We start from the raw sequence: 25,289 nt of genomic DNA on the forward strand, positions 1-25,289 counted from the left end.
GTGGTTTTCTGTGAAGAACACCACAAAGAACAGCAAATACAGCATGAAATAACAATAACACAAGTACTCCTGTCTTTGTGTATGTTGCAAATTCACAGGAAGTTTGTCTGTCCATTACTGCCCAACGGTACTTGGGTAATCATTTTCATTATGTGATGTAATTTGTATTGTGTGACAGTATTACCTTGTCTCTCGTATGCAAAATAAATAAAACGCGTTACAGCTAAAAATACATGTTTTTGTGGTCTTACTGGATTGACACCCATTAGTGACAATAGGATGATGATAGAAAAAAATGCAGTCTAATTGCATGACTCTCCCATTCTGGTGTAAAGCAACAACAATTACTTTGTACTGAGCATACTCAATGGACTTGTGGGAACCAGGTTTCCCTGTCGCCCCAGGGCTCCATTTGATGGATGCACTGTACATGCTTTGTATTTGTTTCACAAAGGGTGTGGCTAACGTTTTAGGCAATTTGTAGTTTCATTTTCATTTTGTTTATTTGTTTATTGAACATAAAAACATACAGTAATAAATTGACAGAAGTAAGGTAAGTAAAATAGTAAAAAGGAAATAGAAATCAGTTATCATACAACACAATTATTATGTTCAAAGGAATAGGAAGAAGTAAAAAACTTATCTCGTCTGACCGCAAGCTATGTATTTATAAATAATAGATCATTTTTATATCAATCAAAAAAGAAAGAAAGAAGAAGTCTCCATCAAGGCTCATGCTTTTACCCTTAACCTTGATATTTTTACAAATATAAATAGTTATTTCTGTCATTCAATTCTTCAAAGTATTTGCAATTGATTTTTCCTCAAAGGCTACTGTTTTAACATTCTTACATTCCATAGCGCACAAGGTTAAAAATTATTTTGCAAATGTACGCACAGTAAAACACATAACATTTGACAAAAGAACACAGCTGAAGTACGATGAGGAAGTATTGTAAAAAGTATTATGTAGAAGTAATGTAAAAATAAGTCATTGAAAAAGAAAGCACACACATGCCGAGAGTTAGTTATTAATTGTTTACTTCGCTATGGTCTTGCAACATTTGCTGATATCTTGCAAAATAAGCTAAAGCATAAACCATTTTTGCTTGAAAGTTTTCCTCTGATTTAAAATCAGATGGTCCCAGAAAACAAGGTCATAAAAAAAATATCTCAATAGAAGTTGCCTGTTATGTCTCCACTGTACAGTATATAAAAACTAAACAACATTAAACATTTCCAAATTTCACCAATTCATCCCACATCACCTCATGATTCATCAGCAGTTCTGTACAAAATAATAGCAGTGAGTTGCAAATGTGAGTTTTCCTAAAAGTATTTTCACGCCTTGGCAACACTGTACGGTAATGTAAATCAAAACATGTAGATAAATGTTCAAAATAATATAATATATAAAGTACAGTCTCAAATATTTACTGTAAAAAGGGGTTCTCTAGATTTATTTTGATTTATTTTTTGTTTCGGAATTAATATTCCTGTCAATCACTGAAATAATATTGAATTGGAAAAGCACATCCGCGCTCACACCTTGGGACAATTTGGAGTGTTCAATCAGCCTGCCTTGCATTCTTTTTGGAATGTGGGAGGAAACCAGAGTACCCATATATACCCGGGGAGAACATGCAAACTCCAGACAGGAAGGGTTTTGAATTTCCCAACTCTGCACTGTCGTCGGTGTATACGCTAACCACAGGAGCACCGGGCCACCCACTTGTGCTGTTTCTATGTTTTATTCTTCATCATGATGCATGAAGAGAGAGCAACATGAATCACAGTAGATAAACACTCACTTGCCGCAGTGCATGATGGAGTTAAAGTCATAGAGAGAATCTAAGTTATTTGTCTTCTTCTCAAAGTTTTGTCCCATGCCTGCACACAGAAGGAGACAAGAATACAATAGTTAAATGACGATGCTATTTGGCATGAAATCAAAGAAATGCCCTCTTGCTTGAGTTTCTGAAACACTGCGTCGTTAAAGTTGATATTATACCATGTAATGCTTTTATACACTGCCCCTCGGCAAGAACTAAATCATGTTGAATTGATCATATCATTCATTACAAAAACAATAAGTTTGTCACCTTTGATGAGAATGTTACGAACACTGGCAGTCATACCCATTCCATTTGTGTTGAGCCATCCAACGGAACAAAAGCGAATGACTGCGGCTACGTCTTCCTCAACTCGTTTACAAAGTGAAACCCCATCCATCCATCCATTTTCCGAACCACTTGATCCTCACTAGGGTCGCAGGGTGTGCTGGAGCCTATCTCAGCCGTCTTCGGGCAGTAGGCGGGGGACACCCTGAATCAGTTGCCAGCCAATCGCAGGGCACACAGAGACAAACAACCATCCACACCCACACTCACACCTTGGGACAATTTAGAGCGTCCAATCAGCCTGCCATGCATGTTTTTGGAATGTGGGAGGAAACCGGAGCACCCGGAGAAAACACACGCAAGCCCAGGGAGAACATGCAAACTCCACACAGGGAGGCCGGAGCTGGAATCGAACGCGGTACCTCTGCACTGTGAAGCCGACATGCTAACCACTGGACTACCGGGTCGTCCTAAAGAGTAGACATTGTTGCAACAAGCAGGGATCAAACACTCAACCGCTGGTGTGGTACTCCATCACGCTACCACTGAGCCAAAGTACCACCAAAGTGAAACCATGAGATGCAATTCAGAAAAACAGTTAGCTGACTCGGCTCGACCTTTCAAGCATTTCGGCTTTCCAGTTTCAATGAAACAGGCCTGCTGAAACGTATGCAATCTGATGTTAACTCATTTTTTGTCCAAACAACATAATCATGAGGCAACATAATACCACGTGAGTGAGGAAGAAGTCTAATTGTACAACTGAGTTCTCGGCCAGTTAATGTGTCGGAGGGAGATACTCTGCCCTTTAGCAGTTTTCATTGACTCAGATTAGTTAATTACAGGATTTACAATAATCATAATCAAAATTATAATCATAATAATGACAGACCATATGAAGACTGTGCCCTGCGATTGGCTGGCAACTGATTCAGTTCGTCCCCTGCCTACTGCCCGGAGCCAGCTGGGATAGGCTCCAGCACCCCCCACGACCCTAGTGAGGATAAAGTGGTTCGGAACATCAATGAATGAATGTGAAGACTGATCATGAGAATACATTTGTGGAAAAAATTGTAAATGAATCATATTTACTCTGAGATTTTGTACATGAACTGTACTGTAGTATGGATTTGGAATCGACCTTTGGTGACACCAGTCAGGGAACTTTTTTGATACACCTGACAAAGTGATTTGGGAGCCATCGCTCTCTGGCCAAATGAGATTTAAAAAGGTCACCAATATAGCATCGACAGTTAATGCCCTGTGTGCATCTCCTTACTCAGATCCGGGGAAGAAGTACAAAAAATCTCTATGGCAGCGGCGCTTCCACATCAAGCGAATGCAGTTTTTTCTTGTAGAAACTTATCAAGCCATCAATGATGGTTAAGCTCTCTTGGAAGCCTGTGGAGTCAAATGTCCAACAAGAAAAAAGAAACTACAACAAAACCAGAGAGGTCATTGAGTTCCAGTTCTGTGAGTAAATGGGCTGTCACTCCAATGTCATGTTCTGTCTGTTTTGATTGTGTTTGAGCTGGAATGAAGGAAGTTTCATTCTTTCCCCATCAAGCCTTGCCGTGTATTGATGGACTGCCAACCTGCCTCGCCTCTTGTCAAATCATTGGCCTCGCTCACTGTAGTGCTTCAAGTGTTGGATTCTAGACCTTCCGATATCTTTCTTAGTTCCTCTCATTATGTCATAGGACTTTGTAAATATTTTCATTCTTCTGTTTTATCGATCTTGATCTTTGGTTTCGCGTTATTGGACTTTTGATCTTTCGTTTGTGTATTCTCTGTGTTCTCTTGCCCCTTTCCTTTGCAAGCGCTTTTTGTTTTATGCATTGTTCTTTTTTCCAGGCTCCTTGCGAACAGCAATTTCAGTTTGTACTTTTCTGGAATCCAAAACATGATTCGGGTGATTCAGAACCTGACATCCACTGGCCCTGGTTGGGGGAACACTGGTCTAAAGGCCACTGACCAGCAACAAAGAAGACCGGTGCACAATGGCACACAAACACTTTGATCCAAAGTGTGGCTTCACTTTCATGAAATGACTGCTTGGAGTGGGACATCTCCATAACATTGTATTGTCCAAAGGAGGTTGTGATATTAACATGGGAAAGACCTCCAGGGAAGGACACATGTGGTGCAGAAGTAAGGGACTGCTGACAAACACGGGCATTTTTGATGAGCTGTCTGCAGGGGGCACCTCAGCATCGCAATGAAAATAAGAGGAGTAAAACAATAAAATATGTATATTATGCCAGTGCTGAGTAACACGTTTTAAGCACTTGCAGCATCAGTCACTCATATGTGCAAATGTATGATCATGAGGTTTTCAAAAATAAAGCTCGCTTATGGAAGTGTATCCTTCCCTAAGTCAATAGATAAGTCACATTTCAATTGGAATTCAGAGGTTTGATTTGAAAATTGATGGAAAATACTCCTGTGAGAAATTCGTAGCACCATTCATAAAAAGGAAAAAGATGATAGTTTTCATGAATTAATTAGATCCAAAAATAACAGATTAACTTTAATCTTTTACTTCCAAAGTCCACCTGCAGAAAAATTGAACTTGTGGGGGTAGTCGATGTTTCCTGATAGCCAGTGGGTCCCCCTTCTCATGGTCTCACCACCCATGAGAGGGGCCAAAGGGGTCGGATGCAGTGTGAGCTGGGCGGCAGCCAAAGGCGGGGGCCCTGACAGTCCAATCTTCGGTTATAGAAGCTAGCTCTAGAGACATGGAATGTCACCTCTTTGGCAGGGAAGGAGCCTGAGCTGGCGTGCGAGGTAGAGAAGTTCTGACTGGATTGAGTCGGACTTGCCTCCACACATAGCCTGGGTTCTGGTACCAGTTCTCTCGAGAGGGGTTGGACTCTCTTCCACTCTGGAGTTGCCCACGGTGAGAGGCGCAGAGCAGGTGTGGGCATACTCATTGCCCCCTGGCACAGTGCCTGTACACTGGGGTTCACACCGGTCGATGAGAGGGTTGCCTCGGGTCCTGACCGTTGTTTGTGCATATGCACTTTTTGGAGTCAGACAAACTGTGTTAATTTGGCAGCTGTATCGCAAGGGATTTTTTTTAAAGATTAAGATATCCTTTATTAGTCCCGCAATGAGTAAATTACAATGCTCCTCTGGGGATAATTTAAGTCCAGGATAAAAAAAAAAGACCGTAGCACATAAATAAGCATATGACAGTTACAACAAGTCACAAGACATAACATGTAATAAGGGGGAGGATGAATGGGAAGGGGAGGGGAGGAGGAGGCATATATGCTGCATAAGGTGGCTGTGCTATTTAAAATGGGTGAGTGGGGTTGAGTCCAGGTTTTCAGGTGTGTCTACTCAGTAGCCTGACAGCAGTCGGCAGGAACGAGCGGTGGAACCTCTCTTTCTTGCAGTGTGGGTGTATCAGTCTCTGGCTGAAGGAGCTGTCCAGTGCTGTCAGGGTGCCCTGGAGGGGGTGGGAGGGTCTGTCCTTCATTGCTGTTGGCTTTGCTAAACATGAACGTAAGAGGTAATTCTTTGGATAATTTTACAGTTTTAATGCTTTGCTAACTTGTCGAAAGCCAATCACTTTCGGCTTTAAACTGCTTGGCTATTTTCTCACGTAGTGGTTCACAAAGAGGTGAACCCGACCCCATCTTTGCTTGTGAATGACTGAGCAGCTCAGGGAAGTTCCTTTTTGACCCAATCATGGCACCACCACCGGTTCACAGTTAGCCTGCTCGCCTATGGGATGTTCCAAACATGTGTTTGATGGGCATTCCTCAACGTTCTAGGCAGAGAACTAACAGCAAAACTGTCTTGGTATGCAAAGACTAGATTGAAGCTGCTTTTGACCTTCCACAAGGTGTGAGTCAAATATGAAGACTGCAAATTGCCCGGACATGAATGATTTATTGAAATTTGAACTAGACTTCCTGAAATGTTTAGGTACTGCATAGCCACTCCCGCCGCACACTCCTAGCACTGTCTGGATCGCAACATCTATTGTGCTGAAAAATTCGCTCCTAGACCCATTTAGCCTCGGTCGACTCAAGCCAACTTTTGATGGTGGCACATCGCCGACAGCCAATCTGCGTCAAAAACATTCTTGTCACATGCAGCAGCAGCTGCACACGTACAAATCCACAGTTAAATAAATTTAAAATGTGGTGAAATAAAAACAATGAAGATCAATATCATTGCGGTCTGTGGGACTCAGCAATGTACCAAACAGCCAGCTTTCAATCCAGGACAGGCACGGCAAAACCAAAAAGGATCTGACTTGGAGAATGGGGTTAAAATACAGGCACTTGGAAACGAGGGTCGTGAGCAATTAGACAGCTGGACAAAGTAAAACCTCTCCTCTCTCATGAACACTTTGAGACAGTAATTCTGCCTTTGACCCTAGTCAGGATCAAGCGGTTTGGAAATTGGATGGATGGATGGATGTATATGTTAAATTGCTCCATGTACAGCACTTTGTATGCAGCGATGGCTGTTTGAAAGTGCTCTATAAATATAGTTGAGTTGAGTTGTCTGACAGCAAGTTATTGGTGTGGCTGAGCTTTTAAAGGCTGATGGAAAACAAGGATATCCGTGCCTCCAATCCTGCAGGGGACAGGATCATGACATACCGCTCTATGTTCAAAATACTTTTTTGTAAGGCTTTTACATTGACCTCCCAATGTTCGCAGCTCTCAGTGAAAACATACAACAGAGAATGCTTTGTTAAAAAATGGGAGTGCCGGCAAATGAGCCATTTATTGTAAATTGCACAAGAAATCTCTAAAAAATAATATTTTTTGCCAGGCGTGATGTGCTTGCAAAGTTTCATTTGTTTTTGCCAAGGTTTACACCCTCATAAACGGCATATTTTTCCTTTGCAAAGTGCACCTTCCGTGTTCTCACATGAGGAAGAGCCCCTTTTAAGCAATGACTGGAAGCTTTTAGCCTTACACCTATGTACTGTCATACAAATCCTCCCTTTTGAAAGTCTCGCTTTATTCTCGCGCATACGTAGAGGAGATCCTGAAGTGGTTTCGCTTTTCCGCCTGCAATACTCCCCACTGTACACCAGGTGTCAGTCGAGAATGAATGTGAACCGAGCATCGAATAATGAACCTTAAAATGAAGCAATAGTTTTTATTTTGCCCATCACAACGGCTGTGCGCTGTTCCTGCCACCACTCAATCGGGTCGCCATTTTCAACCACAAACTGTGCTGTGATAACAATGCAAGGTTATTTTACAAAACATAACGTAGTCTATACGTAGGTTATTAAAGTCAAATTTACAGCGAGTTAGATGAGAAATTGTTTATTTTGAATCTGAGGACAACAGTTACTTTATTTGTAACAGGATGCTTGGAATCGGTTCTAAATGTACTGCAACTTTACTGTCACGCTATTAAAATAAAGATTCGGCGTAATCTAGTGTTTATTTCTTCAAATGAAATCCAGAACAGATGGAGAGAGCGGAAGAGAAATGATGACTGATCAGGTGACAGTCGGTCACATGGTTCGGTCAGCTGATGCTAATGCTAAAGCTTAGCAACTAGTCGGACATTCTGCGGCAGAGAGAGATCTAACGATCAGATAAAATGCCTTTCTCTGAGCTTTATTTTAACGTCGATAACGGCTATCTTGAGGGCCTTGTCAGGGGATTTAAAGCCGGAATACTGTCTCAAGCTGATTATTTAAACCTTGTACAATGCGAGACCCTCGAAGGTGAGTTTAATGTGATAACTGTTCGCTATCCGTGCAAGCTAACTTCACGAAAGCTAGATGTCATTTTGTACTCAATGGCCAGTTAAATTAACAAAAATGAATACGAGAAGTTAAGAACTGCCCAACGTTTATTCAATTTGGGGAGTAACAGTCTATTTGTTCTCCTTGTTTGCTTTGTGTCACTCGTAAAATGGGAACTACAGTGCTAACGATCGAATTCGTGCGAGCGTCCTTGCAGTCATACATTCACTGTACAAGAATCACCTCGTACCTTAGCAAACATGATACGAACGTCATTTCCCCCCTTCTATTGTGGGTAAATGATGGGTTTGGGGTAACCTTTGTGTTCGTGAAACTACCTCGTTTTCGTTGCACACGTTAAACAGGTGTCTCGGGAACATCTTTCTTTTGACTTTTTATGATCAACCCGTATTCGTTCGTGAAATGTAACCTGTAAATGACATCCAGTACGTTGTGGTGTGGAAAAACAAACGAATAGCACTTATACGTAATTATTTATTAATGTTTACATCTGCTATGTAGTGTTTCCGGATGTTGTACTTTTATGTGCTGCTCATCTTTGAGCAAACATTCTTGTTTTAAGGATAATATACGGTCCTCATTTCTGTCTAAAGGACGACACAGTTGCTGATGCTCTGTAGTTCTTTTATTCCCATTAAAGCTATAACAAAATGCACATTTATTCAGGGGCTGCTATTGGCCACAGCTCACGCCCACTCAAACACAACGAACTAGCTGCCTGCTTAAGACAGCTTTCAAGTTTATATGATATGCCTACCCTTTCCGTCGACAATGTTCTTTTGTTATTCCATCCCAAAGACATCTATCTATCTATCCATCCATCCATTTTCCGATCCACTTCATACTCACAAGGGTTGTGGGGGCGTGGGTGCTGGAGCCTATTCCAGCTGTTTTACGCCAGTTGGTGGGGTACACCCTGAACCAGTTGCCAGCCAATCGCAGGTCTCAAAGACATCACATACACATTTTTGACCAAGTAAATAAAGAGCAACTTTTAACTTAATATCTATGACAATAATATAAAACCGTTTACTATCCGGACAAGTGCGTGTCTTCACCATTGCTACAATACTGTAATTTTGTCTTTTGTAACTGCTTATCTTGGCTAAACCCATCAGTTTTTTTCTCTTCCCTACAGACCTCAAACTTCATCTGCAGAGCACAGACTATGGCAGCTTTCTGGCTAACGAGGCTTCACCTCTCACCGTGTCCGTTATTGACGACAAGCTGAAGGAGAAGATGGTTGTTGAGTTTCGTCACATGAGGAACCAGTCATATGAGCCACTGGCCAGCTTCATGGATTTCATTACGTGAGGAAGTACAGCTTGTGTTCCAAGACTTCACACACTAACATTTCCCATACACATAAACTGCACTCAACAGTATTTTGACCAGTTCTCATGACACAATCTCATGAGGTCCAGTAGAAGGGTGCAACAAATAGAACTTAGGGCAGAACATAGGTCTGTGTAAAACCAATAAATGCTGAAACATCATTAAAATAGGTACCCTAATTGTAAAGGGGAATGGAAATACCAGCTGCGCTGCTCTGTTGGGTGTTTAAAAACATTCCTGATACCTCTTGTCCCTCTGATTGTGACCACAGGTACAGTTACATGATTGATAATGTCATCCTGCTCATCACCGGAACCCTTCATCAGCGGGCCATTTCTGAGCTGGTGCCCAAGTGTCACCCACTGGGCAGCTTCGAGCAGATGGAGGCGGTCAATATCGCTCAGACTCCAGCTGAGCTGTATAATGCCATTCTGGTGGACACGCCCCTTGGTAATTGCCCTCTTACCCTTAATCAACAGACACGAAAGCCGCTTTTCCATGACTGGTTTCAGACTTACTCGACACCACACTGCAAGAGGCCACTTGGCCTGGCCTCCTTTGCCTCTCCATTACAACAGGTGTGGGGTGGGATTCTGGTGGTATCAATTGAACTGTGTAACAGTCACAGTGTGCAGGGTTCACCTATATTTCCCAAGTGGCAAGTCTCGGCCACTGGTATTGCGAAGATTCAAAATACGAATTGCCGTTGCATTATGTGCCGATGTCGCAAATGACATGCCATCAAATTTACAGAAGTTTCACATATACCTGTAAACGAAAAACCCATAAGCGATACACAGCTGCCCACCAACTGACAAGACAGAAATACTGTGTGAGTGTGAGCTTCAGTGAATGATATACTCTGTAGACCCACTTTTTTTGTGGGTGGGGCTTGCCAGGCTATGTGTGCAGTGGCATACTTGCTGCATCGCTTGAACTCCTAGATTTTTCAGCCAATCAGTTGACAGTGACATAGTGGCTCAAGTTGACCTGTGAGGTGGTTCTGCCAAGTGGTTCTATTGTCCCGCGCAGCCCTAAAAAAGCTCAATGGAAAAGCGACCCCTCAGAGCCGAGCAAGGCCATTGCGGTGTAGAACCAGTACAATGGGAAAGCGGTTTTAATAGCCTTGTTAGCTCATGAACAGAGGGTGCTTGCAAAATATGAGAAGCAATTCATTTCCTGTTTTACTTTGCTTCCAGCTGCATTTTTCCAGGATTGTATATCTGAGCAGGACTTGGATGAAATGAACATTGAAATCATCCGTAATACACTCTACAAGGTAAAACATTTTCTTGTGGTCACAGATCTTTGTTATTGCATGAAGAATTTACCAACCAAACGGAGAAACACAACAACAGCAGGAGAACCAACAAAGTACAGTGGAAATGATGCAGTTTTATTACCGATAACTTCTGATAAGATGTTGAGACTTTTATGTGGGAGCTAATAGAGACACAATCTTCAATACTGTTGAAGTTGGTTTTGCCCCTGACAATCATTTTATTTTCTGTCTGTGTATTGATTTTCTCAGGCTTATCTTGAAGCATTCTATAAGTTCTGTTCCAACCTTGGAGGAACTACAGCTGACACAATGTGTCCCATCTTGGAGGTAAGTATCTGCTGGGCTTTTAAATTGAAGATAATGCACGGCATTCAGTTGATGCACTTGCAGGTTGTGGCTTCAGGCCTTCTTAATGGGGCTGCTAAGCTCTGATCATCATCATAATTTGCACTCCATGAAAGAGGCATGAAACATTCAGGGTTTTCGCTTGATTATAAAAGTTATAATATGAGATGGTGAGTCATTCTCCGTTTGTTCCCTGGGAGTCTGCCAGGGGTCATTAACCTCCAGAATATTGAATTTATTTGCATGAAATTAGAAAGTGATGTCTTAGGATCTGAATTTGATAGAAATGTAAACTTGATGTATTTCCATGTTTCTGCCCAAGAAACTATTTCATAATTAATCCAATACCTCCATAGGTCAATAATAGTCAGCCTCAAAGGACCGGGGCCAAAGGTCGCATACAAAAAAGAAAATTGCACATATTGGTCTCTTTAGATCAGTGGTTCTCAATTATTTTCTGTCATGCCCCCCCTAGGAAGAGGAAAACATCTCGCGCCCCTCCTTCCCCGCACGACTATAAATAGTATCATTTATCTATAAAATTGTAAAAGTACACCTTTGCATAACACTGTATCCTTATTAATGTATAAGAGAATAAAAAAGAGAGAAATACGGACCAACTTACAACAAAGAACAGCTTTAGTAACTGGAACAGGAAAGATATAAAGTGCATCTGAAATTCAAAAATTACATTAAATCCTTAACCCATTCAGTACCAACCGATTCTAGACAAAGTCTGAAAAGACGTGTAAAAACGTCTTTGGCAGTGAATGAGTTAATTTAACTAAAAATATTTTTTGACTGACCATGTCAAACCATACGATACTGAAAAATAAAATTACATAAAATCATTCAAACTAATCACCAACATTATCTCAGGAGCACAATATTATAACAAAAAACTTTAACCAGCAAAACAAAAATATATAAAATTATTTGTGCTTCTTTTTTTAATTTATTATTTTTTTTAAATCAAAGATGATGTCTGGATTAATGGCTACAATGAGCACGTTTTGCAATGCACAGCTTTTCGAAGCGAGGTTTGAAGCAAGACACAGCAACTCTCGGCTCCTGCTCAATGTCTAGCCGGGACCTGTATTTTAGTTTACTGAAGTAGCAGTCACAAAGCGGCACGATTGTTGGCAATATTCGGCACATTTTCGCTAAATTTTCGCGTGATTGGGGTGTAATGTTTTTAACTGGCGCTTTAATTTATTTAGCTTTTTATGCTGTCTGCAACCAACATTTTTAGACACAGTAAGCTCGCCAATCTTTCCTCGTCTGCTACCGTAGTCACAGTGAAGCCAAGTGCTACATACGCCTTGTCTTATTTCCTCCCTAAGAATGCTCCCTGCGCAAACTCTGCCAATTAGAGTGCCACCGCCCCCGAACGTAGGAGGTGCAACTGCACGTCATTTTAGGATGGTAAAAAAATAAAAAAGCATGTTCCCCGAGGTCAAACGCGTCCCCCTTGACGGAGGGGCGCACCCCACTATTTGAGAAGCACTGCTCCAGATATAACACGTGTAGCTCCTTTGTGTTTTTTCAATTACGTGTCAGTACGGACATGACAAAAAGAGGCTTATGAATATGGATACAACAAAATGTACCGTGTTTTTACGACCATAAGACGCACATAAAAGTCTTAAATTTTCTCCAAAATGGACGGGGCACCTAATAATGCTAGTTGTCTTGTGTATGCACCGAGTTCCAAAATTAGTGAATGCTGTTGTGTGACATCGATGATGAGTCCACTTGACAGACTGGTGTTGTGTTGGCACCTTGCTCATACAGAGAAAAGGTGGACGTAACTGAGGTCAGCATGCGGACTTTAAAGTGGGAAGGGTGGGCGGTAAAGAGGACTGCTCAAGGCACGCCCTCAGTCGGTGCCGGTCCGTGCATTGTGCAAAACAACATCCCGAAAATGGCGCCTACGAAGAGACGCACTTACAAAGCAGAATTTAAACTGCAAGCTACGGGTAGGACCATGGGACTCGAGCAGCCACAAGAGAGTTCAAGATCAACTAATCCATGGTGCTTGCTGCTTTTGTTTTTTGATGATTTAAAGGGGTTTGTTGAAAAAGGACTTGCCACAGGGTTTCCAACAGTTTTAGTGACAGCAGTCACCAGAACATGTGGACACTGCTCTGCATTTTAATGTATGGTTCTTACATTGCCAGTGCACAACGCATATTTCCCATGTTTTGACTTGATAAAAACTGTCTTGTCTGCTCATAGAACGTGGCCGGTTGTGGCATCTGCGGGCTGCGCTGTACTTTAACCTTTCTGTCTTTGCTGTAGTTTGAGGCTGATCGAAGAGCCTTCATCATCACCATCAATTCATTTGGCACGGAGCTTTCCAAGGAGGACCGTGCTAAGCTCTTTCCACATTGTGGCAAGCTTTACCCCGAAGGTCTCGCTCAGCTGGCGCGGGCTGACGACTATGAGCAGGTCAAAGCTGTGGCTGATTACTATCCCGTAAGTTCGAAAGCTTTTTGGTCGTTTTTCGGGCTGCATCTATCGAATATCACTAGTAGACACAGTGATGTCAGAACCACAGGAGGCTTTTGATTTTTGCTGGGGCCATTCAGAGTGGCAGTAGGAGCCACATACAGACACGTCTGCTTCTGCACAAGCTCTCCCTCCTCGGTGGAGCATCGCTTAAATTGGGTTTGGAGCAACAACACTCCAAACACTGTGGGAGACGAGTCAAGTCAGCCGTTACAATGCAACACGCTCCCGGCAACAACTTCAAAATAACAAATATGGCATTGAAGTGGGCGCTCTCACCACGTTGGTTACTGTCATGGAGTGTGTGAACAGTTGTTGCTGCATGCGCCTTGATTACTTCTTCCTGAGGTTATGGCCCGACACACGTAAATGAGTGGGTACTCAAGGCGGGGGAATTTTTTTTTTAATCAAGGTCCTCAAGGTTACTCTGTGATTCGTTTTACCCCAAGTCATCTTTTTCACAGTAGGCCTGCTCAATGCACGGTTATTTTGTGTGGGATGTTTGATAAGTAAATGACAACTTTCAAAATCCCTCTATTTTCTTTCTATTTCGCGTTCAGTTAGTGAGCAGCCGATTGTGCAATTAAACGTGTGTGTGTGTGCGTGCGTGCGTGCGTGCGGGTGTGTGTGTGTGTGTGTGTGTGTGTGTGTGTGTCTGTGTGTGTGTGTGTGTGCGTGTGTTTTTCCTCACACACATAATTATGAATGGCGCAAAGGAGCAAGCCACGATGTGGTCTAAAATTAGCATTATAAATTTACCTGCTTCCTTTGTTTAGACCCATGTGGTTCAGTTGAGTGTTGTTATTTCTCTTGGCCTTGTTCTCAAGACGTCGCTTAATCAGTGCCTTCAGGGTGAAATGTAATATTTAAAACGCATTTGAAGTAATTGACGATTATGTTTGATGTGTGCCACACTCACCCGGACACCGCCATCTTATTTCTTCGGTCGTGGGCTCATGTGGTCAGGAGTACATTCTAAAAGGTACACATGCCAGAGAAAAGAATATACCAGCATATCACTTATTGTTATTTCAATAACTATATTATTATTGTTATCATTACTATTTTAATGTGCTTGTTTGAAAGCGCTCTAAAATGTCTATGGTCACTCCTGCTGTAAATTAACACGATGACTCAATTGTGCATTTCCACTGGAGTCAGATTGGCATTATAAACATTTGACAGAACAGGATGTGGTTTTAAGCAGAGGTGGCAAAAGGACTCACACACTGTATTTGTCACGTCCCGTGCCCACCAGCAGGTGGCGGGCTTTTCCCTCCGCCAACTGCACACCTGTTTGGTTTGGTTTGGTTTGCTTTGGTTTGTTTATTGAACATACCTGTCCGTAATTTCGGGCTGATTACCTGCCTTTATGAAGAGGCTCCGGCAGTCCACTCACTGCCGGAGAATTCCACGCCGTGCCATATTCTCTCGTGCTCTATTTCGCTATTTGTTATTGACTCATTGCCTTCTTGCCTTACGGCCGATACTCTTGTGATTCGCGCTTAGACTCTAAGATTTGTACTTATCGTATTTTTCGCCAATTCAGGCCCTCCTCGTGTTTTGTTTTCCGCGAGCATTTTCAGTTGTTTTTTCCTTCTTTGTTACTCCTGGTCCTTATTTGATCAGCGTTTTTCCCTGTTACCGTTTTTCCCTGTCGGGCTCTTTCTGTTTTTTGTCATTAAAGACACTTTTTGTTCGACAAGATTTTTTCGTTGTCTGCTTTCCGGGGATCCAACCCTTTATTTCCTTGTTCTGCACGAGGCGATCTGGTATCGCCTCGAGCAGAACGTGACAGTATTTCAGTCGAAGGGAAGATACTTGAAAAAAAAAAAGATAGCACAAAACAGATATTGATTCTATTCATTTAGTTAAAGAAAAATACAAAAAAACGCACCCTGAAATGTATTTAAGGACAAAAAGAAAATACTGTCAGTGATATACACTTATGTTTTCATAACTTGGCACCATGTGAAAAATATTTCCCCACATACAAAATAGATGCCCTAATTTATTAGCTTTCATACTGCTTGCATGGAGAGAAAAAAAAAAACAAGTTAACTATCATTGGCTCAAGCTTAAATGCCATCAAAAATATATCCTATTATCTGTTTTTAAATATGGGGAGAAAAGGTCAAAAGTCAAGCAACATTCAGATGGCCGAAAAATCTGAAAAGGTTTGCTTCTACACTACACTCTCAGTCTTGCCACTTACCCAACGCCCCACCACAGACGATCCATCGTTTGAAACCCATCATTTGGTACAAATGGTCTTGTTTCAATCAATATGTCCCCATGTACAAATTTGCGGAGTCCTAATGTTGTTCTAGAACCAGCCAACTCAGCTATCACCAAAAAGCACCGCTAACTCTATGCACCCTCTGATCTTGAATGGGGACTATGCCTCCTGCTTTCACTGGACCAGAAGAACATCTAGCGATGCTATCTTCCACCCGCCTTAACCCCCTCCCCCAAAAAAAAAGAGGAAGCAATTTGACATTCATCCTCGGATAAACATTGTGCTATTTCCTCTGAGGATGTCTGCGGGAATCAAACATCTCCTTGAGCTGATGTCAGTACAGGTAGCGCTTCTGTTTTTGAGGCAAGTGAGGATGGAAACGGTCACCCTGTTTGAAAATTGAATGATTCTTTGATTGACCTGGGTCGATGTCCACAAGATTCTGCATGCTGATATTGGACAGGCAGCTGTTAACACGGTTTCAGGTCCACGTTGTTGGCTGGGGACAGAGGCAAAAACCTTTTTTTTAACTGAAAAGAAGATTTTGTGTGTGTGTGTGTTTCAGGAGTACAAGCTGCTGTTTGAGGGTGCTGGCAGCAACCCAGGCGACAAAACTCTGGAGGATCGCTTCTTTGAGCATGAGGTGCCCATTTGCTGATAAATCCCTTGTTTACTGTTTTTGTTTTGACCTTATCCACTGAAAAAAAATGCTGTGATTTAAACATACTCCGTTTGACATCATGTGATCAAATAGTCCTTTGCAGGATGCATCTTCATGTTTTCAACAGAGTCCCCTCCAAAAGCACCGGAATGGCAAGGTCAATTCCTTCATTTTTGTTCTTATACTGATGACATTTGGGTTTCAGATCAAAAGATGAATATGAGCTCAAAGTTCAAACATCCAGTGTTTATTTGATAGCATTCACATCTAAGTGTGTTGAACATTTCCTCCCCAACCAATACACTTGTTATCGGGCTGCATAGAGACAAAAAATAAATAAATTTCATAGCGCATCAGCTAACCTGTCTCCCCGTCGATGAGCTTCCAAGGTCAATCTAAGTAGGGCTTGGTGATTATAAGATTGAGAAATGATCCCACGTTACCAGCTGCGAGCCATGTGCATATTTCCTCCATCAAATGCGGCAGAAATGTGTGCAGCCAATCAGATTCCAGCTCTTCCTTCTAATTTTGGTTTGCAAGTTGACGTCAACAGAATCCGTCAATCGGTGGTGGAAGACGCAGTCAACAGATAGTAATGGGAACAATCACCGAATGTGCAACTAAACGCCCAGCTGGTGGGCAGTGTTATTTTCTGTTGTTCTACATTTGAAATGACGGGGAAAAAAGTCATACAGAAATTAAATGTTGAATTACTTTGTTGTGAGTGCCAATGCTTCCAAAGTGGCAATTTAAAAGCAATGAAAAATCGATTTTTATACCCCTACACATCGACACATCGTCATGCAAAAAGACGATGGCCGAAAACAAACTGCCATCACAGCAAAGGACTTTGAGGGGGAAAAGTGGACGTTCTTAGGCTGGCCAAGTCAGTCACCCGGCCTGAACCCAATCAACCATGCATTTCACCCCCTGAAGGGGAGATTGAAGGGAGAATCCCTCAGAAACAAAAAAGAACTAAGAGAGGCTGCAGTAAAGGCCAGGAAAAAACATTCGAAGAATTTGTTGAAGTCAGTGGGTCGCAGGCTTGATGCATTTATTGCAAGTAAGGCTTATGCCACCAAATATGAAATGTATGCAAATTAAATTGGGTTAATGTCTGTTTCAATACTTTTGCTCTCTTGACAAGTGAGTGGCTTCAGACAAAGGTTGCTCTGGCCAAGAGTTGTTTAATATATCTTTCTCCAAGCGAATACCATGAAATAGAAGCTGGTATCCTCAATTTCTGTCTCATTTTCTAATCTGAAACCCAAATGTCTTCAGTACACAACATAAACCAAAGGAATTGACCGGAACTATACCTAGTGTGACACTTTTTTTTTTGCGGTGTACTATGAGAGTTTTGTCATGTAAAATGTGCCTTGGCTGCGAACAGCCTGGGAAGCCCCAATCAAAAGCGCCACTTTGCGAAATAAATGGCAAAGGGAATACCTCTCTTTGAGTGGTTGCAACTGATATGCTGATGTTTTGGCTCACTAAGGTCTCTCTCTTCCCGTTCTACTTCCTCCTCTTTCAGGTGAAACTGAACAAACTGGCTTTCCTGAACCAGTTCCATTTCAGTGTTTTCTACGCTTACGTCAAGCTGAAGGAGCAGGAGTGCAGGAACATTGTCTGGATTGCCGAATGCATTGCCCAGCGGCACCGTGCTAAGATTGACAACTACATTCCAATCTTTTAAGTTCCCTCCTTAGCTTTCATCCGACCCATTTCATTCAGTGTTTTGGCTCAGTCGATTCACTCCCGCCTCGGTGTTCAAGCATCTGATGCCACCATGCCAAGCGGCCTTCATTCTTTCATTGTTGGCAGAAGTTGGTCCTCCATAAACCATGTTATGGCCCTTTATACAAGTCTTCATTCGTTGGTCATTGGTGAAGCACTGGTTCTAAACTTTTGGATGCATTGTACTGTATATTCTTCGTAACTCTGTGCTATGCGTATTCTTTCTGATGCCAGGTTGTGGAAAGCATCTTTTTGAATAGTTTGGATGGCATGACTGGAACTGCAACCAAGTTCCGAATAAGAGACTAGTAATGTAAGCAATGCAGGTGACGGTCATAAAATGTGAATATCATGAAAACGTTGATTCAGTCCAGTAATGCCATTCACAAAGTGAATATTTTATATTATATTCATTCATAACATCCAGGCCGATATATTTCAAATGTAATTTTTTTTAAATTTTAATTTAGAACTGACAACTAATGACAATCTCATATTCATTAGCTCCGAAAATTTGAAATATAATTATAATGGTCTGTGTACAATAAGTAATAAACACGTTTCACTTGTTGAGGGAAATTCCTTAAACGGGTCAACTTTTTCATTATATTTTCATTTGGTGACCAACAACCTGCACAGTCAGGGCCAATAATCAAATTAGATTTTCAGAATTTGAAAAGGTTGAGCATTTTCATCCCTAGGCTCAGCCACTAAGGTACCTTGTAGCATAGACGGAGATTAATCACCTCTGTAAACAGTAAAATGGAACCCACAAGTACCCTGACCATCTGTCTGAAGCAAACATTCCGCTACCCCAAGTTGTCTATATTTATGTTATGGGCAAGGACCTGTAGCAATGTTTTGTTGTGCTCCACCCCCAACCCCCAAAAAATCTATAGAGTAAAATGTTAAGTCGCTACCTTCTTGTTGGCTAATTGAGTGTTGTTCAATATAAGATGTGGAATAGAAGATAAGTTTTCATTCTGCATCCAACCTTTTGTGTGATGTTTGAACTCCAGATTGACATTGCAGTAAGTGTATGAAAGATATAAACGTAAGATATTTAAAAAAAGAATCACTATTTGTGTTTTTCCATGCTGTACAAATTACGTGATACAGATTTTGATGTTTCCTGTCAAGTGTGCTGTACATGTAACAAAAATAAATAAGAATCCAGGTGCACTTGAGTCCAATGTTGCTTCTGGTAGATCCATGATTTCTTGTAAGATTTGAATTCGACAGGCAAAACGTTTTACAGAATGGCTCCGCTCACAGAATTCCAGACTCGGCAAATTCAATTTTTCTAAAAGACACCTTATTTTTTTAGACGTTTTTAAAAAGAGTCACTTATATTTTAGTTGCAGACGAAGTTGAATACCCTGGTGAAAATGTGAGAATAAATGCTTGTTTGTGTGTGCCACTGGCGACCAGTCTAGGGTGATTAGACCTTTTGAGTCAGAATGGGTTCATTCCAGCTCACCCAAAAGCGTGACAAGGACATGCAGTGAAGAAAATGGATCTGAATGTCATTTTTTGAAATGGTTCACTCATTTCCTATCAGTTACTTTTCACTCCAAAATGTGAACTGTGGCTGGTTTGTGTCACTTAAAGAACAAGCATCAGTTTCACTTCAAAGTGTTTTGAGTGTTGTCACAATTCGATTTTTGTCCTCTGAATCTTGATACAAATTCCTTCTTAAATCTTTCAATGCAAAGCTAAGGAGCAAACGATATAAAAAGTGTCTCAGGAGGCTGAACTTTTTCTTGCTTTCATTAAGTGCAATGAGCTCCAGCTGCAGCACCACACATGACTTTCCAGCTTCAAACCACTGCCCGACTTGTTGACCTGCACTGCTCTGTCGGTTTGACAGACTGGGATATGGACAAGGAGCTGAAACTGCTCACAACCACTGACCAGTTTTGCCAAGGTGAGTATTTGAACTCCTCTGGTTTCCAGTCACCCCAAATTTTAACTCGTTTGCAAAATAAATGACCGTGCGCGTCTTGCTTTGATGGGTGTTGATGCACTCTCAGCCTTTTGCCGAAACTCCTTTCGCAAAGTGCGCCAACCAACAAACTGATAATAAATGGGCTGTTTAATGCTAACCTAAAATTGTACTGAATGCTTGGATCAGATCCGGATGAAATTTTGACATCCTCTTTAACTAATTCACTCCCAAAGACATATTTAGATGTCTTTTCAGACTTCACACATTCAGTCCCATGTACTTAAGTTTTTTCCAAGATTGAAAGTCTTTATTTTTTTTATTTTATTTTTTTTTTTTAATGGATCTGGAAATGGCTGGTACTGGATGAGTTAATTTTCTGGTTGATTTAGAGTTAATTGAATTCAATGTTTTGCTTACTTATAAATGGGTGGGGGTGGGGGTCTGGTTTTGGTTGATTGGAATTTTATCAATTCCGGAATAAGCTGCATTTGCTCAAGTAAGAAATAAAGAATGTTACTGTCCCCATACAATTCATAAAGGACAATATGATGGCTGTGTGTGTTTTTTTTATTTCGTTTTTAAACCTCAAGATGATAAACTTGGTGACCAATATGTGGCACAGAGGCCTTTGGCAGGAGCGTCCAGAAGAAAAGATGAGTTCATTTGGTATGACAAAATATCAGGTGAGTGTAACTTTTTGACGACAAAAATGTCTGCCCTGAAACAAGGGGCGTAATGATGAGCACTGTAATCAATTCTAAAACAGATTTCTTAGTGACAACCTTAGCTATTATGAGTAATTGTGGCATGCACGTGTTAATTTCTCACAATTGGGGAAAGGCTAAAGACCAATACGCAACACGTTGTTTCCAAAAATGCCTTCCATTGTTTCCATCCATCCATCCATCATCTACCTTTTATCCGGGGCCGGGTCGCGGGGGCAATAGCTTTAGCAGGGAAGGCCAGACTTTCCTCTCCCTAGCTACTTCTTACAGCTCTCCCCGGGGGATCCCGAGACGTTCCCAGGCCAGCTGGGTGACCTTCCATTGTTTACATTTTCAAATGATCACTGATAAAACATTTGTCGAAAATTACTACGTCCTTTGTGAGATATTTTTAGAACATCCCTGCAGGCTACTTATTTGTTCCTTGTGTCACCATGTTGGTGAACCCTTCCTTAAAGCAACAAATTAACAATAATAATCATTTTAAAAAAGGATCATTTCAAAATAAAACATGATGATGGAAAAAGGGGAAATTTATCCTTTGACAGGGTCTGTAGTTTCACTGTCTATGTGCCTGTTTTAGTCTGTTTTTCCCCTCCTTAATCTGTGTGGTTTTTTTTTTTTTTGGGTCAGACACCTTTGTGAAGCCAAACCTGTGGCTCCTCGTCAATCCTAACATTGCCTGTTCGATCGTCGATGGAGAACCTTCAGCAGGTCCGCTGACTCTCCAAGACCTTCCAGAGGAAACCCAAAATCCACTGGCTGTGTGTTCACAAGTCACAAAACGACACGCGTTCTCTCCCCAGAGCAGAACACGCGTTGTTTCCTCATCCACTGACTGCATGGTACAGTATATAACTGCATGTGTCCATAATGGACATGTTACAATACAATTGACATACAATGATTTATAGAATTTTCAGAGCATGGACTGTCCAGTGTGTCACATTTTAGTCTGTACTAAACAAATATTCAGAAAGATTTGGTTGCAGAAGAATATCACATGTAGATTGAAAGTGATGCAAACAATGTTTTGCTTTTTATCTGTGACGCCAAGGACGAAGGCCCCTCTAGCCAGAAGAGACATCGCAGACGCAAGGGGAGAACCCCCAAAGTATGGGTGAGGAGACCTATCACATGGCATGTTCCTAAAAGAACATTCCAAAATGTTGTCAAGAAAACTTGAAATCTGGTTGTTGTTTGTTTGTTTGTTTTTTTCTTTCCCAGGACAACAAATCCTTGAAGCCAGGATGTTGGCCTCGTCCACCAGTGAATTATTGCATCCTCATTGCCCTGGCACTTAAAAGCAGTCACAATGGGAGCCTCAAAGTTCAACAGATTTACAACTTCACCAGGTCAGAAAATGACCACCGCATGTGGCAAATGGAGTCCAAGATGGATGCTTTCATGTCATGATATTAGCCACAACTGATGAAGATTGCAAATATGATAATTACCTTTATCGTCATTGTAGTCCTCCTCACTTGCACCTTTTTGGGAGATGGGGGGGGGGGGGGGTCTTACTGCTTTAATGGGCTTTGGTTGGCGGGAAACAACAATACTGAATTATCATGGATTGCTTTCTTTCACATTTGCGAATACACAGGAATAGGTATGTGTAGTAAGGGTGTGGAAAATAATCGATACATCGATGCGCACGTGCGCGATGCGAGTGCATCGGCTCATTCATTGGGTACGACGCGATTGACGGGTGAAATCGAGATTCATCACGATGCATTGGTGGGTATCGGTAAAATCCGATTCAAGCGCCGTTTTATTCATGTTAAACGTCACCTATCTGCCCATTCCTCGGCGCAATGGATGCACCATCATTGTTTTGCGTTTTGTGTTGAATACGGACGGTAGCCGTGCGTCACATACAGTCCAGTACACAACTAGCGAAGGATTATGGAAGTTAGCGCAAGCAGCAGCAAGGAAACTACTATATTTAATGCAGCCGCAACATTCAAATCTTACGTTTGGAAATACTACGGCTTCGAAAAGAAATACGGAAAGATTGATAAAAGCTCCGTAATTTGCAAAGAAAGTCGCACTACGAAGCCATACAACGGCAGCACCACAAATATGCAGACCACTTAAAACGATGGCAACAGATCACCGACAGGTGCCCCACCCGCCTCCCCGTCCAGTTCCTCGTTGGACACCGGAGAAACTCTTGGCAAACCAGGTCAGGATCAGAAAAAAATCGCCTCTTATTTTGGGGCTCCCCTTGCAGCTCACTGTGACCGCGCAAGTAAAAACTATATATGGATGACTCTTTTGGACATTTCATTTTGACACTCAGTGAGAGTGGTCTGTGTACGCTACAATACACACAGCAGCTTTGAGGCTGTGACTGCCACATTGTTTCAATTGTATTTTTTTTCTGTCCTATGGAAATGGATATTTCATATAAGACACTCGGTGAGTAGTCTGTTTGTGTTTACGCTACAGCAACAGCTGTGAGTCTCAGGTGCCAAATTGTTTACATTTTCTTTGCACAAAACCCAATTGTGAAAGGGCTTAAATAAGTTGTTTTACACGTTCTACTATTTATAAGGAATACATTGGTCTACTTTTTGCAATACCATACTGAATTCCATCTTTTTAACTTTTTCTTTGTATTTGCATCATGTTTAATTGCACACAATATCACAAAAAATTGTACTGTATCGGATCGCATTGATTTGAACTAAATGTGTATCGCGTCGTATCACATCGTGAAGACGGTGAAACGTATCGAATCGTGTCGCCAGAAAATTCCATGTATCATTTAAGTATCGCATCGCTTGTAGTGCATCGATGTATCGAATCGTCCTCAGTGCTGAGATTCACATCCCTAATGTGTAGACACCATGATGACTGCAAACGACTTGCTGACAACAATATGGAAAACATTGGTAAATATTCAACAGAAAGGCAGGAAAAGAAACCTTTTGAGACTCACTTGATGAGCTTGTGATCCAAGGTACAGCACATCATAAGGAGGACTGGCGCAACATTGAGAAGGAGGAATCTCTCAATTTCTGGTTGACTGCAAAACGGTGACATTTGTTGTCTTCACAAACGTCGGAAACCCTCAGTTTATTGTTAACGGCACATACTCAGTAGAAATTAAGTCAATATTTAGGATTTTTGAAAAACTGTAGACATGAATGGCACTGCAGCCTGACCATACACTTTTTGTCATTCCGCAGAGAACACTTCCCTTTCTTTCAGACGGCTCCTGATGGCTGGAAGAACACGATTCGACACAACCTGTGCTTCAACAGCAGCTTCCGCAAAACCTGTCATCAGATGTGCAGGGATGGTAAAAGGAAGTCCTGCTTTTGGCACCTGACTCTAGACGGCCAACACCGACTGAAGGATGAGCTCCACACGTTGCCAGTGGAATCGTTAAAGCAGTTGGAGAGGAGCATGTCCTGTCCAGGTGAATGTGATCAAACTAGAGTACGTGAAAGAGCAAAACAACTAATGTTACTTCGAGATGATGTGATGACCAGTTTGCTCCCCCTTTCTTATGTTCTTTATTACAGATATAATTACAAAACTACTTGGAATGTGATGGCAATTATCAAGGGTATGAAAGAATAAATGATGCAAAAACATTTTCTGCCCCCCGCCTGCTTCATTCATTCAAATAGGCATTGGGAAAATTTCATTTGTATGTTGTCAAAATTCTGAGATAATGCTGAGAGATTTGTGTCAGAATTATTAACACAATTACATCCGCGAAAGTAAAGATCGTGGATGCATTTGTTTCCAGATCCACAAAAATATTCGTCACTATTCACGTTTTTGACATTCATAAATTGTGTGGTATTTCACCCTTTTCAGATCATGAGTATATTCGTAATTTTGACGTGTTTTTGAGACTCAGCAAAAAAATAATCCCCCCCGCCCCCACACGCACACACTTATTTGTGTGTTTATCATTTTGTGCATTTTCTTTTCTGACTGTGGATTGTCGAATATGCGTTTAGGGATTTGCGAACACGCGTGGTTATTTTTGACACCAACATCACGGTGTAGTACGTACGAACGAATATCCACGCATATCATATATTCACGTGTTGAAAGGCCAGTCCCTCCTCTGTCCACCAAGTGGTAGTGTTGTCTCATCCATAAACGCAGTCCAATAGACCAAACGTGATATATATTTTAGATAAACTGACTAAATTTAGTTTGAATTAATGTAGTTCATTAATAAACACATGTAGAGTCGACAGTCGTTTGCAGCTAATGTTTAAACGCTACTAAGCCGTTTTTTTCCTATTTCACAAAAAGACGAGGAGGGTAATTTATGTTTTTATTTAAATTACTAATGGCAGAGCTGTTGATTGTCTTTGTTCAGCTATGGTTGGTTTAACTGAGATTTCAGACGGAAAGTAGGACGGAGACCGTTGGTTTTCCATAAAGTAAATGGCAGTCAACAACGCTGCCTCTTAGTGGACTGAGAAGGGAGAGAGAGAGAGAAATTGTTCTATTTATCTTTTTATTATTTGGCTGATTAATTACGCATGCTGGGGACATCAGCAGAGATACCAGAAATATTTTGATCTGTCCTTGACCTAATGATGCAATCCAAAAAAGACAATGGAAGGTTTGGAGATTGGACTTTCCGAAGAAGC

The 25,289-nt window shown here is 41.5% G+C and overlaps 2 protein-coding genes and 1 long non-coding RNA gene across 4 annotated transcripts; 2 read left to right on the forward strand and 1 right to left on the reverse strand.

Moving 5' to 3' along the window:
• Window positions 1-7,615: 7,615 nt before the first annotated feature.
• On the forward strand, window positions 7,616-19,165 carry atp6v0d1 (ATPase H+ transporting V0 subunit d1). Its single transcript, XM_052063288.1, has 8 exons — window positions 7,616-7,833; window positions 9,014-9,185; window positions 9,482-9,660; window positions 10,410-10,489; window positions 10,742-10,819; window positions 13,139-13,315; window positions 16,153-16,230; window positions 17,783-19,165. Exons 1-8 carry the CDS (start codon window positions 7,707-7,709, stop codon window positions 17,942-17,944), a joined length of 1,053 nt encoding a protein of 350 aa, XP_051919248.1. The 5' UTR covers window positions 7,616-7,706; the 3' UTR covers window positions 17,945-19,165.
• LOC127599437 (uncharacterized) lies at window positions 14,107-16,094 on the reverse strand. Its single transcript, XR_007962106.1, has 3 exons — window positions 16,008-16,094; window positions 14,268-14,323; window positions 14,107-14,193 (listed from the first exon to the last, which is right to left on the reverse strand). It is a non-coding gene; the product is annotated as an uncharacterized LOC127599437 (long non-coding RNA).
• Window positions 19,166-19,772: 607 nt separating the features above from the next.
• On the forward strand, window positions 19,773-24,266 carry foxr1 (forkhead box R1). 2 transcript variants are annotated; one of them, XM_052063331.1, is made up of 7 exons: window positions 19,773-19,912; window positions 20,524-20,616; window positions 21,292-21,503; window positions 21,716-21,778; window positions 21,886-22,013; window positions 23,856-24,088; window positions 24,195-24,266. In XM_052063331.1, the coding sequence occupies exons 1-7, from the start codon at window positions 19,792-19,794 to the stop codon at window positions 24,221-24,223; spliced, it is 879 nt and encodes a 292-aa protein (XP_051919291.1). In that variant the 5' UTR covers window positions 19,773-19,791; the 3' UTR covers window positions 24,224-24,266. The 2 variants fall into 2 exon arrangements, with proteins under 2 accessions (XP_051919291.1, XP_051919293.1); XM_052063333.1 differs by having other exon boundaries at window positions 21,716-21,772.
• Window positions 24,267-25,289: the final 1,023 nt, after the last annotated feature.

Source organism: Hippocampus zosterae, chromosome 4 (assembly GCF_025434085.1).
Source record: "Hippocampus zosterae strain Florida chromosome 4, ASM2543408v3, whole genome shotgun sequence".
NCBI classification, from domain to species: Eukaryota; Metazoa; Chordata; class Actinopteri; order Syngnathiformes; family Syngnathidae; genus Hippocampus; species Hippocampus zosterae.